The 19,035-nt window shown below is 40.1% G+C and overlaps 2 protein-coding genes across 2 annotated transcripts in view; one reads left to right on the top strand and one right to left on the bottom strand.

Moving 5' to 3' along the window:
• Positions 1–7,633, bottom strand: part of LOC124612726 — a 127,317-nt gene extending 119,684 nt beyond the window's left edge. The window contains exons 1-2 of the mRNA XM_047141512.1: positions 7,497–7,633; positions 7,284–7,416 (exon numbers count right to left, since the gene is read on the bottom strand). Coding sequence (XP_046997468.1) covers positions 7,284–7,416; positions 7,497–7,510 — 147 coding nt within the window. The 5' untranslated portion in view covers positions 7,511–7,633. The remainder of the gene's footprint in view (positions 1–7,283; positions 7,417–7,496) is intronic.
• Positions 7,634–7,927: 294 nt separating this feature from the next.
• Positions 7,928–19,035, top strand: part of LOC124610640 (rh5-interacting protein-like) — a 159,381-nt gene continuing 148,273 nt past the window's right edge. The window contains exon 1 of the mRNA XM_047140307.1: positions 7,928–8,338. The gene's annotated coding sequence lies outside the window, so the exon portion shown is untranslated. The remainder of the gene's footprint in view (positions 8,339–19,035) is intronic.

Below are 19,035 nucleotides of genomic sequence, written 5' to 3'. Positions count from 1 at the left end.
CTAGAATGTGTCAGGATTTTGGACAAAGTTTGCTGATAATATTCTGCTAATATGATAGTTCAAGGCCTCACACATGGCTCTACAGACAGGCAAATACGCTTGACTCGGAACCTCTCCGTAGCTCTTTGCTTTGTCAGGGTTGACACAAGTTTCCCCAAGTGAAATTTCCCTTATTTCCAGACACGTTTCATCATTTTTCCCTGAAACATTTTGAGATCTCTAGGGTAAGTAAAAGCATAAGTTGACCAAAAAAATGTAAGGACTTCTGTATTTCTCCACTGTGTGAGCAAAAATCTCAAATACTAACATCAACATCTTTTGTAATGAACTGTTTTTGATGGAGAAAGCAAGCCAAATGATGTATGTGTTTCATTGAGTATTAAGACCACTGTTGTTATTTGATTCCAATAAAACGAAACACATCTGGTGACAAAAATACATATTTCCTTGGAGTCGTAAGACAGATTTAAAGTACCTGCACTGATTTCAGAAATAATCTCAGAAAAAGTAGGCCTCTTCAAATAAGTGTATAAGGCTGGGAAGAGTTGTATAAGCCAATGCTACAGGTGACTAGCAATGAAACGCTGGTTCTGCTATGTTTGTTATTGTCGGTTGTCTATAAAACGCCACACTGTACACTGTAATTGCAGTGAGACAGCCACAATTCTTAAAATCCATTGCCCGTGGCCTCTGGCCTGCCAAGGAGCATCTCAGTCCTTGGTCCATAGATAAGCCACAAAAATCCACTGCATTATGCCACACACAAACAGACCCGGTCTGCGGGCAGATCAGTGAGACTAGATATGATGGGCATAGCCTGCACATTAGTGGGAAACGATGAGCTTCAGATTGGCAGGCCCGATCCATTAGAGATATCCACAGAAATGGCCTGCAGTTTTGGTCCATCATGGGAATCCAATCGTGTGACCAGCTATTCATGTGACACAGACAGAATGTTGATGAAATGAGACTGCGGTGATTAATCCATGCAATAGATAACGTGAGCAAATACTCTGAGAAACAATACTAATAAGTTAATCATCTTGTGGTGCAGTTTTTCTTGTATCCGTGCCTGCTAAGGTGGAACTTCTCATCCCAATACTAATGAGGATAGGTAGCAACTCACCATAGAGATGATCGCTGAGCCACAGACAGGCATGTAGAAAAGACAATCACTCTCACACAACTAAATTTTCGGTCATAGCCTTTGACAGAAAATGAGAGCACACACACACATTGACACAATCACTCAGACACAACTAATGCACACATGATCACTGTCTCCGGCCGTTGTGTCAACAATCTCTGAGAATGAGGTAGAAACAAGCAACCCCTCATGTCTCCCTGCCTGTCATCAGCAGCTACTAGGCTAGTGGCACGAAGTGGAGGCAGCACTGACTGCAATCTGAGGGGAGTGGTAGGAAGGGGTGATGTAGTAAGAATGAGCAATAGGCAAGTGGCGCATGTGCCGCATTTTCTCAGCTGCGTCCAGCCAGCAATGATGCACGACATCTCAGTAAACAAACCACATCTATTGAGACAAAAATGAGACTTTTCCAGTGTCCCCCCCTCCCCTTCACATTTCCCTGATATTCCTCTGATTTCCCTGACATGTTTTAAATTCCCAGATTTTCTGAACATGTGGCAATCCTGTTTATTTTGCACCTACTGTGTAGTAGTTTTAGTTTCATTCACCGTGTAGGATCCCTCTGACCATTAACTGTTCTACTCGGCACATATCTATCCACTACTTGTTAAACCATTATTCTAAATTTGAGGCACAGTTCCTCTATTTGATCATGACTACAGCTATAGGTTTCAAATCCTTCACTCATTAAGACATTAACTGTCTCTACCTGCCTCAGTGAACAAGTAAATCTTTCTAATTGTTGTAGTTCCTCTTTGTGCTTTTGATTATCACTGTTGCAACAAGTGTTTTTTCATCACCGATACCAGTGGACATTCTCATGGAGGTTACGGCTAATTGTTGTCATTAGATCTAATGTATTTCCATCATGAGTTGGCTTCAAAATAATGTGCACTTGTAGTTTTTTCTGAGACAATGTCTTGTAATGCTCGTCACTTTCAAAACTGTAATCATACCAATACATTTTTGATAATACTGGTACACAGACCCACGGTTTAGCCAGATTAGGGTTGAGCATGGTCCGGACTTACTTCCAACCATCCTGAATTAAGCCTCTTATAGTGTTAGATTTGTAATTCTTATACTTAATTTCAACAAACCAGAAATTTTAGCAAAATTCTTTATGTTTACTCAATACTATTAGTGCTTCAACATTTATTTTTTCTTCCGAGTCCAAAGAAGCATAACTGTGCTATAAGCCACTCCTCCCCCCCCCCGCAGAAGTAATCTCTCTCTCTCTCTCTCTCTCTCTCTCTCTCTCTCTCTCTCTCATGACTTAATGGCTGCAGTATCTGTAAAAGAAATAGTAGTGAAAGAAAAACTCACTTCAGGAAACTAAAACCAGGGATCAACTGCTGGCCACTAGGTACCCCAGGAAGCAAAATATTAAGTACTGCCAATGAACATATAAACTAGTTCCTTTCTCTGGGAGGAGACTGGAAGGAGGGGGGGGGGGGAGGGGGGGGGCTGACGTATAGGGTGGCTGACTGACAAGGTTCAAAAGGAAGGGTAGGTCACTCACTCCAGGTTAAAGAACCACATACTGCAATATCGAGGGGGGACAAAGATGAAGAGGGAGATGTCAGAGTAGGAGGTCATGATAGTACAAAGGTAAGCCTATCTATAGCTCAGAGAAAGAAGATGAGGACAGACTAAGAACTAAAGGTGGATTGAGATAGTACAACTAAGAACTAGCATGAGGATATAAAAAGTACAATCAATAAAGAAAATAATTAAATCAGACACAATCAATGGAGGAACTAATAGAGATAATAAAAAAATTTTAAGACACATTTAGACTAACTCTAGAGGTACAAATATTGTCTGAAAAATGAGAGGCTGTAGGACTGGATCTCTATCAGACAACTGATTTTCCAGTCTCTGTTTTAACTTAGCCTTCACCTCTCAATGATGTGAGGAGTCACCAGAAATAGCATCTGGTTCACATTCCATGTAAAACTGTAGGTCCCCTTACCTTGGTTGAATAACTGTAGTAGGTTAGGGGCATTAAAGTCACCAAAGTGGCGTCCAATAGAAAGACCTGCACCACATCATTGAGCCACACAAAATTATTGTTATTATTATGCACTCTAACTCCTCAAGCAATCATGTCATCCTGCACAGTCAGATCTGCTTCGACCTTTTACACACTGATACAACAGACACATGCAGCTATTATGAAAATCTTTGAAGCAACAGTGAGAAAACATCATCATTTATTTCAAAATCTTTGTTTTACCTCAAGCACTTTACAGTAATGAAGAGGATTTAGCCAAGTCAACTGTTTGCAAGGACTGTCCCCAAAGAAAATGGTTAGCAAGTATTTATAACATTGTTTTCAGATGACAGTAACATTATAACAAGAGCCAAATGTCCTGTGTTAGACAGAGAAGGAAGAAACTGAATGAAGGCCTATATAAAAAATAAAATTTCTAGGTATGAGTCTAGATCATCAGTTGAAGGAGGATGTACACAAAAGTGAAAAGAATTTCTTCAGCATGTTATGCAATTGGAATTCTAACCCACATAAGTAGCACCATCCATTTCTGAACAGCCTATTTCATTGAATCCTTGGCTATGGTATTCCTAATTTTTGGAAACAAATCCTCAATCTTTTAACTGTATTTTAGCTCTAATGCTGTTAGGACTGTGTAAAAACAAACAAACACACACACACACACACACCAGGGGATTACAGAAGCATCCAATTACACCCTTCTGCTATGACAATATCCATATGGCAGAAATGACCGTTCTCAGCATCTCCAATATGGCGCCAATAACGTGAGTACATAAACACAACACCAAACGTGAAAATAAACATCAATACAACAATATCATCTTCAACCAAAAATATAATCAAACTAACAGGACACAAGTGCGGGAAATTGGGGATTTTATGGTGGTGACAAACTAAATACAAAGATATAAAAACCCACACCACAATCCCAAACCACACAAAACAACGATAAAAAAATGATGAAAAACAACACAAAACTCCCACATTCTGCCCCACCCACAAAATCCACAGGAATCAATCACTTCCTTCCAGGTACAAAGTTCAATTGCAATTATCGATACTCCAAAATAAAAACCTACAACTACAAAAATTAGAATTGGACTGCAACTATCAATACCACAAAACTAACACATAAAACAACAAAAATCAAAATCAGACTCTTCCCTTGACCTACATAGGTCAACTAAAGCACACTACATCAAAACACGTACATCTACAAAGACAAAAATTGGAATTGGACATTTCCCTTAACCTACATAGGGTCAACCACAGCTGACGATACAAAAAAACAAACACCAACACCTGTGACAAATAAAACCAAACCCACAACACAACAAAAACCCCACAAAACATCAAAACTCGTAAACAACAGATCCAAAAAAAACAACTACTTACCGCAAACAAATTCCGGCATTACACACTAGGTCAGCCACCCCAACCTCGCGCGCGCGCGCGCGCGCGCGCGCCCACACACACACACACACACACACACACACACACACACACACACACAGAGAGAGAGAGAGAGAGAGAGAGAGAGAGAGAGAGAGAGAGAGAGAGAGAGAGAGAGAGAGAGAGAGAGAGAGAGAGAGAGAGAGACCTCCCAAACTATCCACAACCTACCAACCCCAACCCCCAAACTTCACCCCCCCCCCCTTCCCACAAAAACAAAAAATCTGCCAACAAATAAAAACCACAAAATAAATGAAACTCAACCACATATTACAACTCAAAAACTACTGCAACAAAACAGACCCTCTGCAACATAATCATAAATCAACCCCCACCCCCCGCCCAACCCACCTAAAACAACAACCATTACCCACAAACCCCACCCCCCTCACACACAAAACTCCCTCAACTAACCACCCTTGGCCTGTACATCTTATTAAATGCCCTCAAAATATCACAAAAAATACAATACTCCCCAGGGATGCTCTTCTGCCAGCAATATTCATCTAAATGAGATTGCAGGTTAGAAGAGCGCCTCTTCCCTTCCCTATGGCTGATTTAACCACACCCAAAACCCCTCTACTGTATTGGTACATGCCCCAGTTTCGTAATTTTTGAAATCTAAACCATGATTTACAAGTAAATGATCACAACCCCTCTTCCCCAACCCCCAATATGACGAAAAAGCTTCTGACACTACAGTACTCCCCGCCTGTATATAATCTTCAATTAACCCTACCAGTTCCCTCTTAGCACACCCCTCCAAAACCCTGTAAACACAATCACATAGCCCCCTCCCCCCTCTCCGAAATAACGGCTCCACACCCATAATCCAACTGGATAATTATCCCTCCCATACTTTCTCTTCCCAAATTGAGATTCATCTATCTCAACCACCTCCCTCAGCTCACCCAACTCACCCCTATACTTCACATATTTTGAACACCCTTCCCTACAAAAAGAAAATCAATCTAAAACCATCCTCTCACTCACTCCAATCTCATGCGCGCAAAAACTGATACAGGACCTATCACAAAAATAATAAGTCATCAAAACAATCTCTCTCATGGCCAACTTAGATTTCTCGAACCAGGTACTGCATCTGATGGTGCGCCAAAGATTATCCTTTCGGCACCGCACAGTACCTGATCTGAGAAAACCGGAACTCTTGCCAACCTCCTGTTTTCCCTGCACACACTACATTTCACAAGTTTTGCTAACAGTCCGAACATCTGGAGAAACGTGATCAGAGACATCATGTCTTCGCCCCAGCTATGAAGGCAGCCTCGAGCTATTGTATTTAATAGTCATATCCATACCTAACAGAAAAGGCCACACAATAAATTAAATGTCTTAACGCATGACAACCAGCAAACCAATAACACCAATCGACAATGCAATCACATAAAAAAAAAAAATCATCACAACTGAAACCAATTTCAATTTTTCAGTCACAGACACTCAAAAAACTTCACTCTGCCACCACCAAAGCTCAAATGAACCCAATACATCACATAACAAACACAAACACACACAAAACCACCACCACAACCACAGGACATCATAAACCACAAGTAGGGGGCATCTACAAACAGAACCAACTCATAAACTAAACTCTGCACTGTAATGACGTCACACACAACAAGATCCTTGTGTCACGGATCAAAGCAGATGGGTGGGATCGGATGCCTCTGTTGACCCCACACCAGTATTATTCTGTTTCAAATTCCTGGCATTCTAACTGATCTTTGCACCATCTTGCAAAGCATAATACCTAATAATAAAAAAAAGCTTGAAGATTCTTTCCTACCAATGGGTAAATGTTCTAATCTGCCACAATGTATTAAACACATGAAATCACTTTTCATTTAGGATAACTCAAATGAAATATTAATAAACCAATAATTTTACTCAGTTGAAGAGTATATGTTTGAAAGTGACACTGCAGATTAACAAAAAAGAAGTGATGATGGAATGAAAAAGCAGTTCCACTGTCACGTAGTTCTCATATTCATATAAAAAAATATGCATTGTTTGTGTTGTGTGCATTGGTCAATACAACAAAAAATTATATATATAATGTAATATTTCAAATTACTGAAACATTTCATCCAGTAAACACGGAAATTTTTATGTCCAGTTTGTTTGTCTATTTGTATATTAATGTTGGGAAGGAATACCCATCAAATGAAACAACAAATTTTCTTTTAACAGTCACTGTTTATTTAACTCCAAAACGCGTATCAAAAGTTAAACCTCTACCATCCGGTAAATTTAGATTTGTTAGTATGTCGTGTGTGTGTTGTGTTACGATTATTTGAAGGAACTTATGGCACTGTCATCAGTGGTCACAGGTTTATAATGACTTATGCAAAGTAAACGTGTTACAAATTTGGATGCTTGTGTGAAATTTTGATATTTTGTATTTACGACTTAAAAGCGCACGAAATGGTTACACCGTAAATGATCAAAAATGAATAAATCAAACAGGGAGCTACACCAAAATTCGTAATCTGCCTATTACATGATCCGTGCTGAAACCGTACAGATCTCTCTTCAATATAACTGCGATGTCACTCAATCACTCTAAAACTACCGCTGCAGCAGCTGTTTGAATATCAAGCTGAAGTGTCGAGCGATGAGTATTGTCGTTGAGATCCTCACCTTCAGCCCTGTCAAAAACCTGTCGTGTGCCGTACTCTTGAGTTCTTCTGAAGGAGGCAACAGCTTCCATTTACCCTCTAACTCTTTCTTCAGGTCTTCCAAATTCTTGTTTACACTTTTTTTAGTGTCTGTCCTGATAAACAGACGAGAAAAATTTTATTGCACATAAATAGAAACTCCTACGACAGTTACGCACATATCAGGAGTATTTACCATTTGCTATCCATATCCAATTTATATCAGAAAACACAATTTACGTCAAAAAAGTTCCTAACCATAATTATTTACGTCAAATAGTTAAAACACAACAACTGCCATTCATATCAAATTCATCGGCGGGCCGCGGGAATCTGTTTTCAGTGTCTTTCAGTGTTACCAACCAAAGAGATAAGTATTTATCTTAATTTATTTATTTGATCTCCATCAGACCATTTACTCGTTACAGTGTCATAACAGATATATTAATGACATAATATAAGCTTTTCTGGGTATAATTTATGTTTAATATCAGTTGTACGATAGTATCGACTGTTAAATCTTGTACTTTCCAGAACGTAAAATTTCGATTGTGATGTAGACTGCACGTTGATGATAGGTGTTATGATAGGTGTTTCTGGCTTCTTTATATTGTGGGCAATGGTTTGTGTCTCCATATGTCGTATCAGCAGAGTTCCAGGCAGGGCATTGAATTACATGTACTCGAAATAGGTGTCCCGAGAATGACTCTTTGGCAACAGTAACTTAACTATTAACTTATCCTGGCCTTCACAATAAATATCGTTCGGTATTCGATAATCGATAGTGCACTCTATTGCACAAGCATAATGCATAGCAAGGCAAAGCAAATAAATCTAAACAACAACTGTAAATAACAACAATAACCATCCTGAGAGCGCGAAAGTTGCTTATTTTCGTCCACGGTGTGTGCTGTGGTCTCGTCACAACTCATGGTGTAATTAAAGCAGAGACAGTTTATCAGCGTCCGTAAATTGTCTCAAACCATAATATATGCGGAATTAATGGTTGAATTTGGACACAATCACATCCTTTGATCCGTGAGTTCTGATGCTATTTGACTTGTCATGTATCGAGCACTGTTTTGTGAATGATACATCGATATTCCGAAATAGTATCCTTCCACGGTCATTCTTTTGCCATACACTGTTCCATGTGTGACCTGACAGACTTCTAATTTTAAATAGCCATAAAAATCCCATTCAGCAATTTCAGTGAAACAATTCGGTTTTGTTATGTAAGAAGTTACGTTAATATAGCAGAATGAAATATATTCACATAAATTTTGAAATTTAATTTGAGGAAAAATGCGCATCTAAACAGAAAGCTGCACAAAATGTACTTAACATTACATGATAATGCTATAACAACTGAAGTGGCCTGCACTCTAAAGTTTACTTTTTGGTTTATTATTATAATACACTGTTCATGTAATAGTAAAAACATAAGCTACTCCCTCAAGAAAGTCAAAAATAAAAGTTACTCTAGCGTCAGTACTTTTTAGGTTTTTAGTTTCCTTCTGAAAAGCCTTCTTTGTAGCCACTGCAGATTTTTTGTCAAGCATTGAAGCTAGATTGGCTTCTTGGAGCAATGACAAACATAAAGTGTCTTCCACTTATTTTTTGGTGCACAAGTGGAGAGTGTTTCACATTTTGGCCACTGTGTATGAGAATCGGGCCTTGAGACTCTACTATGCCTGCTACAGGAATGACACCTACACCAGAATATCTTATCATAATAACTGAACTTTATTTGATCATTAGAATGCTAACTAGAGAGCTCATGAGGATGAACATTCAATACAGGTCTTGTGAGACTAGGACTGTGAGAACACATCAGTTATGCTTAGTGAGCTCGTTTGCTTGTGTGATAGGTACATTGTACAAAGGACTCCATAGAAGATACAAGGTAAAAAACAATGAATAACCATCATATGAGAAGTAGCAAAGAAAAGATTAAAAGTTCTGCACAGCAAAACACAGCTCTCCATGCGGAATGCACAGAGCTGCTTGGTGCAGTTGCGAAAATTGACGCTTGCACTCTGGTTGACACTCACGCACTAACAAAACACAGGCCAGATGATGGCTGCAGTCAGTACAACAGCCCTCTCAACAGGAGTGGAGCACCATCTAGAAAGAGTGCCAGAAAGTGCAAATGACAGCCAGATCTCATTGTGCAGTATGGTACAGAAGCTGCTGGCAAAGGCGGTGCAGTTTTCCGGTTCAATTCTGGGCCACAGGCTGCTGCAGGACCAGGCGGCGGAGGAGACAGTAGTTGTTGGCCTGCAGGTGGTGGTGATTCATTTAACATGTAGGGCAGCTTAACTCCGTCGATGGTGACAGTGGTATGTTTTCCATTGAACAGACTCTCCATGGTGTGATCTCCCCTGCTGACAACCTGATGTGAACTAGTGAAGGGGAGCTGGAGAGCCACTCTGATGCCATCACTAAGTAGCTTCATGTGACAGCATGTGCTGAGATCTATGTGTGTAAACAGTTCACCGGTATCGTATATGGATGGCTGTGGCGAGTGTCCTCTGTGCTCTGTGAGACACCCAACGAGTGTAGATCTGTCGATCTCTTATCCCAGGGCTGCTTCTGTGAAATTTCAGGGTAGTCTCAGTGTTTCCCGATATAGTAGATCTGCCAAGGAAATGCCCAGGTCTGGTCTGTAGGTGGTGCGAACCTGAGCAGGACAACTGGCAGGGTCTCAGTTTGCCCAGACGAATGGCATATCAGGGCCGCTTTCAATGTGCGGTGCCATCATTCCACCATTCTGTTGCTGGTCGGGTGGTATCTGGTCATCCTATGATTGCTTATGCCACAAAGTGATGCAAATTTTGCGAACAACTTGGACTCAAATTTTCTGCACCAGTCATTTGTGACATGGAGAGTGTAGACAAACCTCAATATCCAGTGTGTTATGAATGACTGCGCCAAGGTTTCAGCTGAGATATTGACTATCAGGATTGCTTCAGGCCAGTGAGTGAATCCGTCATCACAGTTTAGCAGGTAATGCTGGCCATTCGAGGGCAGTAACACTCTGACGACGTTTGAACGTGGACATGTATAAAGTGCACTATGATGTCGGGGAAATTACCTACTGGAATATGATTGTGTTTGCTAATCTAACTGTGATGGCACTGTAGACAGCACTTTTTGCACTCTCTCAAATTCTTTTTTACCCATGGCCACACGAAGCAAGCTAGAACTTGACGGAGCATGGACCTTGTACCTGGATGGCAGAGGTTGTGTAAGGATTTGAACACTTGCTGACGGAAGTTTGGAGCAAATATGCACGTGGCTCGGCTGTAGACTCATCACAATACAGTTATTCGCTGGTGCCAGGAATGCCCACAAGTTGTAGCCGTAATGATGACTGCATGTCTTGTAACAGGTCTTAAAGCTCTTGATCTGACCTCTGTTCTTCGGTGAGTGCTGTGTAGTCCATTGTAGAGACACTTCCAATGTGAAAGATGCGGTCTGCCACAATGTTGTCCATACCTGAGATGTGCTGGATGTACATGGTGAATTGGGCTCCGTACTGTAGGTGATTGTGTTGTCGTAGTGAGCAGTTCAGGTTATTTTGCTGGATGGTGAAAGTCAGCGGCTTGCGATCAGTAAATATTGTGAAAGCGCAAGCTTCAACAAGAGGATAGAAGTACTTGACAGCTTCATACATCACCAGTAATTCCCTGTCATATGTGCATACTTTCTTCTATGAGGTGGTCAGCTTTTTAGAAAAGAAAGCTAGTGGCTGCAAGGGCTCATCAGTATGTTGTGAAGTACACTGCCTATTGCAGTCTGATCATGTCTACTACCACACCCAACAGTGCTTTCGACTCAGGATGTGCCAACAATGCCACATCCATTATCCCTTGTTTAGTCTTCTCAAGTGCCGCGATCATATCGTCTATCCAAGTAATTGATAAGTTGCCTTTAGCCTTCAGGTCCAACAGTGTAGATGTCAGCAGCTCTTGAACTTCAGCTGCATGCGGCAGGTACCATCGATAAAAGTTCAGCATGCCTAAATAGTGTCTCAGTTCTCTGTATGTGGCTGATCGGGGCAGCTGGCGGTTAGCCTCAACATTGTCCGGCAATGGTAGTGAACCTTATGGGGTAATGCTGTGGCCTAGAAAGTCTATCTGCAACTGTCTGAAGACACATTTCGCCATGTTCAGCATGATTCCGTGTTCACTCAGCCATTGGAAAAGCACGCAGTGTCTTTTGGTGATGCGGAGAATGCTGTTATCTAGGTTTGCGAGGCAAAACAACAGACTATGCAGCGCTGCATCAATGTACCTCTGCCAACCTGTTCCGCATTCCGGAGGCCGAAAGTCATGAAGTTGCTCTCAAAGAGTCTAAATGGCGTAATAATGGCTGTCTTTGAAATGTCCTCATCAGCCACTGGAATCTGTGTGCAGACCTTGGCATAATCTAGTACAGTGTACACACAAGCACCGCTCAATCCATAGTTGTAGTCTTGGAACAGAGGTACTGGGTATCTATCAGGAATCATGTGGGTATTCATAGCTCTGTAGTCTCCATATGGCCACCTCGATTCACATTTCTTAGGAATGAGGTGCAGGGGCGAAGACTGGGGACTGTCAGATGGACGCTTAATGCCCTCTTTGATCATGTCATCTAACTCACCCTTCACCATTATGGTGCTAGCCTGCAATGTCGACAGGAGATTGGCGCCCCCTCAGTCGTCTTGATGTGATGGACAGTGCTGTATCAGACATCCTGAAGTATGGTGTCTCAATTAACTCTGGAAAGTCTTTCAGTAATGTGTAATATTATATTCATCACCCACAGTGGTTATCAGCCAGGCAGATTGGATGGGTATCTGGTGCCAGAAGCGTGCAGCTGTGGTCTGGCTTCCAAGGTGGACATTAGACATGGATGGCAAAATGTTATAGTATGCCAAGAAATCTGCATCTAAAATTTGTTCACACATATCTGCCACAGTGGAATTCCATGGAAGGCATGGCGGAAGCCGGAACGCAGCTCTGTTCTGTGCAGGCTATATGTGGAGACAGGCGAATTATTCATGACCTCCAGGCAGAATGTCGTACGTGGTCGGCACTAATGTAGCATCGTGCATGGGTAGATACATAAATGAGAGATGGTGTCTATCAGGCACTTACATAGCTGGTGCACAGTAATTGATGAATAGCACTGTGATGCCATCCAGCAATCTGACGAAGTGCCTACAGTCGATTGCCACTGTCATTTGGGTACCTCTGTGACTTGATGCATTGTTGTGCACATTCTCCAAAACGCCAATGGTACCAGCAGACATCTTTCTGAGCATCAGGTGTTGATGCATGTGACTGAGACGCAGCCCTGGTGTGAGAGCACCTTCTGTCCCTCCACTGACGCTGCAACATGCTACCAGCTGGCTAATCTGTTGCATCAGCTGATTGACCTTCACCGTTAATGCATTGTACTCGCCGTAAGCTACCATGATGGTTGTACTCAAGCACTGGGCAGTTGATATCATGTTGGGTGCTGGCAATACAGCATCCAATACTTTATTCGCCAATTCTGCCACAGCATCTAGCAACATCTCTGACTGCGTTGCTATTGCGTGAATGACATTATTGACATAGTTGACATTCGCATGAATGGTATCACAATGAGAAAAAAAGTGAAACTTTGATAATTAACAATAATGTAGGTGACCTGTCACTAATTGAACTTAAAGTAAATGAGACTGAAAATGAGTGTGCCGAAGTTTTAGATGAAATTACTAACCAAGTCAATCATCTGGGGTTAGTGCAGACTGATGAGGATACAAATCCTGATACACGTGGTGGTGGTGATAATGACAGTGATGATGATGATGATGATGGTGATGATTTGATGATAATGATTTTGAACTGACTGCAGATTAAGTGCCAGTAAAAAATGTTAATATCCAGGATCTGGGGTCCAATCAGAAATTGTTGATGTAAATATTGATGTTCTTGACGTGGAAACAGAGGTGTATAGGTAGTAAATGAAACAGTTGATGAAGTTAATCATCTTGTTGTTGTGGTCTTCAGTCCTGAGATTGGTTTGTTGCAGTTCTCCATGCTACTCTGTCCTGTGCAAGGTTCTTCATCTCCCAGTACCTACTGCAACCTACATCCTTCTGAATCTGTTTAGTGTATTCATATCTTGGTCTCCCTCTACGATTTTTACCCTCCATCCTTCCTTCCAATACTAAATTTGTGATCCCTTGATGCCTCAGAATATGTCCTACCAACCGATCCCTTCTTCTAGTCAAGTTGTACCACAAACTTCTCTTCCCTCCAATTCTATTCAATGCCTCCTCATTAGTTATGTGATCTACCCATCTAATCTTCAGTGTTCTTCTATAGCAGCACATTTCAAAAGCTTCTGTTCTCATCTTGTCTAAACTATTTATCGTCCACTTTTCACTTCCATACATGACTACACTCCATACAAATACTTTCAGAAACGACTTCCTGACACTTAAATCTATATTGGATGTTAACAAATTTCTCTTTTTCAGAAATGCTTTACTTGCCATTGCCAGTCTACTTTTAATATCCTCTCTACTGTGACCATCATCAGTTATTTTGCTCCCCAAATAGCAAAACTCATTTACTACTTTAAGCGTCTCATTTCCTAATCTAATTCCTGCAGCATCACCCGATTTAATTTGACTACATTCCATTATTCTCATTTTGCTTTCATTGATGTTAATATTATATACTCCATTCAGGACCCTGTCCATTCCGTTCAGCTGCTCTTCCAAGTCCTTTGCTGTCTCTGACAGAATTACAATGTCATCGGTGAAACTCAAAGTTTTTATTTCTTCTCCATCGATTTTAATTCCTACTCCAAATTTTTCTTTTGTTTCCTTTACTGCTTGCTCAATATACAGATTGAATAACATCAGGGAGAGGCTACAACCCTGTCTCACTCCCTTCCCAACCACTGCTTCCCTTTCATGCCCCTCAACTCGTATAACGGCCACCTGGTTTCTGCCACCTGGTTTCTGTACAAACTGTAAATAGCATTTCGTTCCCTGTATTTTACCCCTGCCACCTTCAGAATTTGAAAGAGAGGATTCCAGTCAACATTGTCAAAAGCTTTCTCTAAGTCTACAAATGCTAGAAACATAGGTTTGCCTTTCCTTAATCTATTTTCTAAGGTAAGTCGTAGGGTCAGTATTGCCTCACGTGTTCTAACATTTCTACAGAATCCAAACTGATCTTCCTCGAGGTCGGCTTTGACCAGTTTTTCCATTCATCTGTAAAGAATTCGTGTTAGTATTTTGCAGCAGTGGCTTATTATAGTGATAGTTCAGTTATTTTCACATCTGTCAACACCTGCTTTCTTTGGGATTGGAATTATTATATTCTTCTTGAAGTCTGAGGGTATTTCGCCTGTCTCATACATCTTGCTCACCGGATGGTAGAGTTTTGTCATGGCTGGCTCTCCTAAGGCCGTCAGTAGTTCTAATGAAATGTTGTCTACTCCCAGGGCCTTGTTTTGACTCAGGTCTTTCAGTGCTCTGTCAAACTCTTTGCGCAGTAGCATATCTCCCATTCCATCTTCATGTACATTCTCTTCCATTTCTGTAGTATTGTCCTCAAGAACATCGCCCTTGTATAGACCCTCTATATACTCCTTCCACCTTTCTGCTTTCCCTTCTTTGCTTAGAACTGGGTTTCCATCTGAGCTCTTGTTATTCATGCAAGTGGTTCTCTTTTCTCCAAAGGTCTCTTTAATTTTCGTGTAGGCAGTATCTATCTTACCCCTAATGATACATGCTTCTACATCCTTACATTTGTCCTCTAGCCAACTCTGCTTAGCCATTTTGCACTTCCTGTCGATCTCATTTTTGAGACGTCTGTATTCCTTTTGCCTGCTTCATTTACTGCATTTTTATATTTTATCCTTTCATCAGTTAAATTCAATATCTCTTCTGTTACCCATGGATTTCTATTAGCCCTCGTCTTTTCCTACTTGATCCTCTGCTGTTTTCACTATTTCATATCTCAAGGCTACCCATTCTTCTTCTATTGTATTTCTTTCCCCCATTCTTGTCAATCGTTCCCTAATGCTCTCCCTGAAGCTCTCTACAACCTCTGATTCTTTCAGCTTATCCAGGTCCCATCTTCTCAATTTCCCACTTTTTTGCAGTTTCTTCAGTTTTCATCTACAGTTCATAACCAATAGATTGTGATCAGAGTCCACATCTGCCCCTGGAAATGTCTTACAATTTAAAACCTGGTTCCTAAATCTCTGTCTTACCATTATATAATGTATCTGACGCTTTCCAGTATCTCCAGGCTTCTTCCATGCATACAACCTTCTTTTATGATTCTTGAACCAAGTGTTAGCTATGATTAAGTTATGCTCTGTGCAAAATTCTACCAGGTGGCTTCCTCTTTCATTTCTTCCCCCCAATCCATATTCACCTACTACATTTCCTTCTCTCCATTTTCCTACTCTCGAATTCCAGTTACCCATGACTATTAAATTTTCGTCTCCCTTCACTATCTGAATAATTTCTTTTATCGCATCATTTAATCATCTTTTTAACAGATAATGTAAAGCTTTGGAAATTAATAGTTAAGTAATTGAAATGTGATTAGTAAGTGTCATTGTAATACATGCTGTGATGATGCATGGGTCCTTCAAAAACAGGAGGATTGCAAAACCAAAGTAGTTTGTGCCTCAACTACCAGCAGTTGCTATATGCAAACTATTGGATTTTAACCCATAACCCGAAGCATCAGTGTCTCAAAAATATCACACACTATAAATATACATTGTTGTAGAACCACAAAAAAACCACAGTCTCTTTTTTCAATATCTTCATTTTAATACTTGCCGTTTGTAAAGCAACACCCAACAGCCAGCTTGACTTTGTCAATCTAATGATAAAGTGCAATATGAACAGGATAGTTGCTACTCTCCATATAGCAGATAGGCACAACAAAAAGCTGTCACGAAATGAGCTTCCAGCCAACAACGCCTTTGTCAAAAAAAGACAAAAAACACACACACAAAGCCATAGTGTGGCTTCACCTGCCAGAGACTGTGATCATGTGTGTCTGAGTTGCGTTTGCATGAGTGTGTGAGAGTATGTGTGTGTGTGTGTGTGTGTGTGTTTGTGTGTGGGTGGGTGTTGTCCTTTTGCAACAAACGCCTTGTTGGGCGAAAGCTCATTTAGTGAAAGTCTTTTTGTTGTGCCTGTCTGCTATATGGAGGGTATGATTCAGCATCTCCGCTATATGGTGAATAGCAACTATTGTTTTCATAACATTCTATCCTGGATTTTCCATTGTTTGATAAAGTTTATTATTTAGAGCTGAACACGGAAATTGGATGCCTATCCAAGAGTATGTTCCACATTAAGTGTAACAATTAGAAAAGTCCAATAGATCACATGTTTGTAATTACTACATATTTTGCTTTCAATTTTTTTATTTATTTTCTTGTTATAGCATTCAATTATATACATGAATGTATAATATTTTTCAGCTATACCATGGATTGACTTATTGCGTCGGCATCGAGACACACCAATGTTGAATTTGTATCTGTCCTGAGACGCCATGACCGGCCTCATTTGAACTCTTCTGTTGGGAGAGTTAATTTGGAGTTGGAACGGCTGCTTGGGTCGGGTGCGGGGGCTCATATTGGTGTGGTTCCTGTTGATTATCTCAGTAAGTGGGACTATACCAGGCACGGCCTACATCTCAACAGGAAAGGGAAGGGGAAACTGGCTGGGGTAATAGCAGGAAATTTAAGGGGGGGAGACACTGCCATGAATGGTAAAATACCAGTGCTTACAGGTGTTGGAGCAGCACCTTTTTTAGGATAGGTAAGACAGAAAGATGTCAAGTTCTACGAGAGGTCAGGATTGAAACAAATCTTCAGTTTAGGAAAGAAATTAAACAGCACAATTCTAGCACATTTGATCACCAATCACAGTTATCAATTATAAATTTTCACCAATCACCAGAAATTTTATCTCCACCAAGTTGTATCTCAGTCCTAGGTAATTGCATTGATGAATTAAAGTCACCCAACCCAGTTGACATAATCTGCCTCTCTGAACACCATGTGACCACTGGTATAGGAACTAGGCCTAAGCACAATGAGAAACTCAGACAGGAGAGTACTGCAAATGTTAGAATAAGGAAAGGTTCTCATAAAAGTATAATTAAAAATAATGTAAGTATATTTCATCAAAATATTGGGAGTTTCAAGAATAAAGTAGATGAGCTTCTGGTTTGTTTAGAAGATTTAGAAGCTGAGAATGAAATAGATATACTATGCCTGTCTGAGCATCACATTGTTACTGATATGGATAAGGTAAATGTAAGTGGATATAAGCTCTCTGCACATGTAATGAGAGAAAACATGGAGAAAGGAGGAGTTGCCATATATGTTAAAAGTTATCATTGTGCAAAAAGTATAGAAACAAAAAAGTTTTGTGTAGAGAAACATATAGAAGCATGTGCCTGTGAGCTTAAATTAAATAAAGGCACATTTATAATTGTAACTGTATATAGGTCCCCATCAGGAAATTTTCATCTATTTCTGAAAAATTTGGACTCCTTGTTGTGCTCGGGTGGTAAAGGATAGCAGCTCACTGACAGATAACTTCTTTATAGACCAAGATAAGTTTAACCAGATAAATGCTCAGCCTGTTGAGAATGGTCTTTCTGATCATGGTGCACAGCTAGTTACAATATATGACATAGCTCCATTCAGCAATACTAAACAGTCCTCCAAAGTAGTACGTTCAGTCAACGATTTAACAATTGCAAATTTCAGGGAAAGCCTACAGCAGTTAGACTGGGATGAGGTGTACCGTGAACCTGATGCCAATTTAAAATATAATTTATTTCATGACATTTTTGTAAATGCATTTGAAAACTGCTTCCCCAAGAAAATAGTTAAATATACTCGTTAGAAACCTTGTAACAAACCATGGCTTACTAAGGGTATAAAAATATCTTGTAATTGGAAAAGGGAAATGTATCTGACAGCAAGAAAGAGTAGTGACCCAGAAACTATCAAAAATTATAAAAACTACTGTGTTATATTAAGAAAAGTTATTAAAAAATCCAGGAGTATGTGTATCATGTCTGAAATCAGCAACTCTGATAATAAAATTAAAACAATTTGGAATATTATTAAAAGAGAAACAGGTCAACCAAGAGCAGAGGAAGACAGTATTACCATCAAATTGAATGAAAACTTTACGAACAAAAAGTCAGAAGTTGAAAATATTTTTAATAATCATTTTCTAAATGTTGTGGATATAGTAGGATCCAGGTGTTCATTAGAAGATGCTAGGCTGTTAATGGAAGAGGCCATACCTATGCAATTTGATACAATTGAAATCTCTCCCACTTCTCCCTCTGAAATTAGGAAAATAATAAACTTGCTTAAAAGCAAAAACTCACATGGAATTGATGGCATTTCCAGCAAAATACTAAAAGCTTGTTCTCAACAGATAAGTAAGATTCTCAGCCACCTGTGTAATAGCTCTCTGGAACAGGGCATTTTCCCTGATAGACTGAAATATGCTATTGTTATACCTTTGCATAAAAAGGGGGATAGATCTGATGTCAACAATTACCGTCCAATCTCCCTTCTAACAGCTTTATCCAAAATTTTTGAGAAAGTAATGTATTCAAGAGTAGCTTCACATATCTGTAAAAATGAAGTACTAACAAAATGTCAGTTTGGTTTCC

The sequence above is a fragment of the Schistocerca americana genome, chromosome 1 (assembly GCF_021461395.2).
Source record: "Schistocerca americana isolate TAMUIC-IGC-003095 chromosome 1, iqSchAmer2.1, whole genome shotgun sequence".
Classification (NCBI taxonomy): domain Eukaryota; kingdom Metazoa; phylum Arthropoda; class Insecta; order Orthoptera; family Acrididae; genus Schistocerca; species Schistocerca americana.
This window is presented reverse-complemented; position numbering and strand designations above follow the sequence as displayed.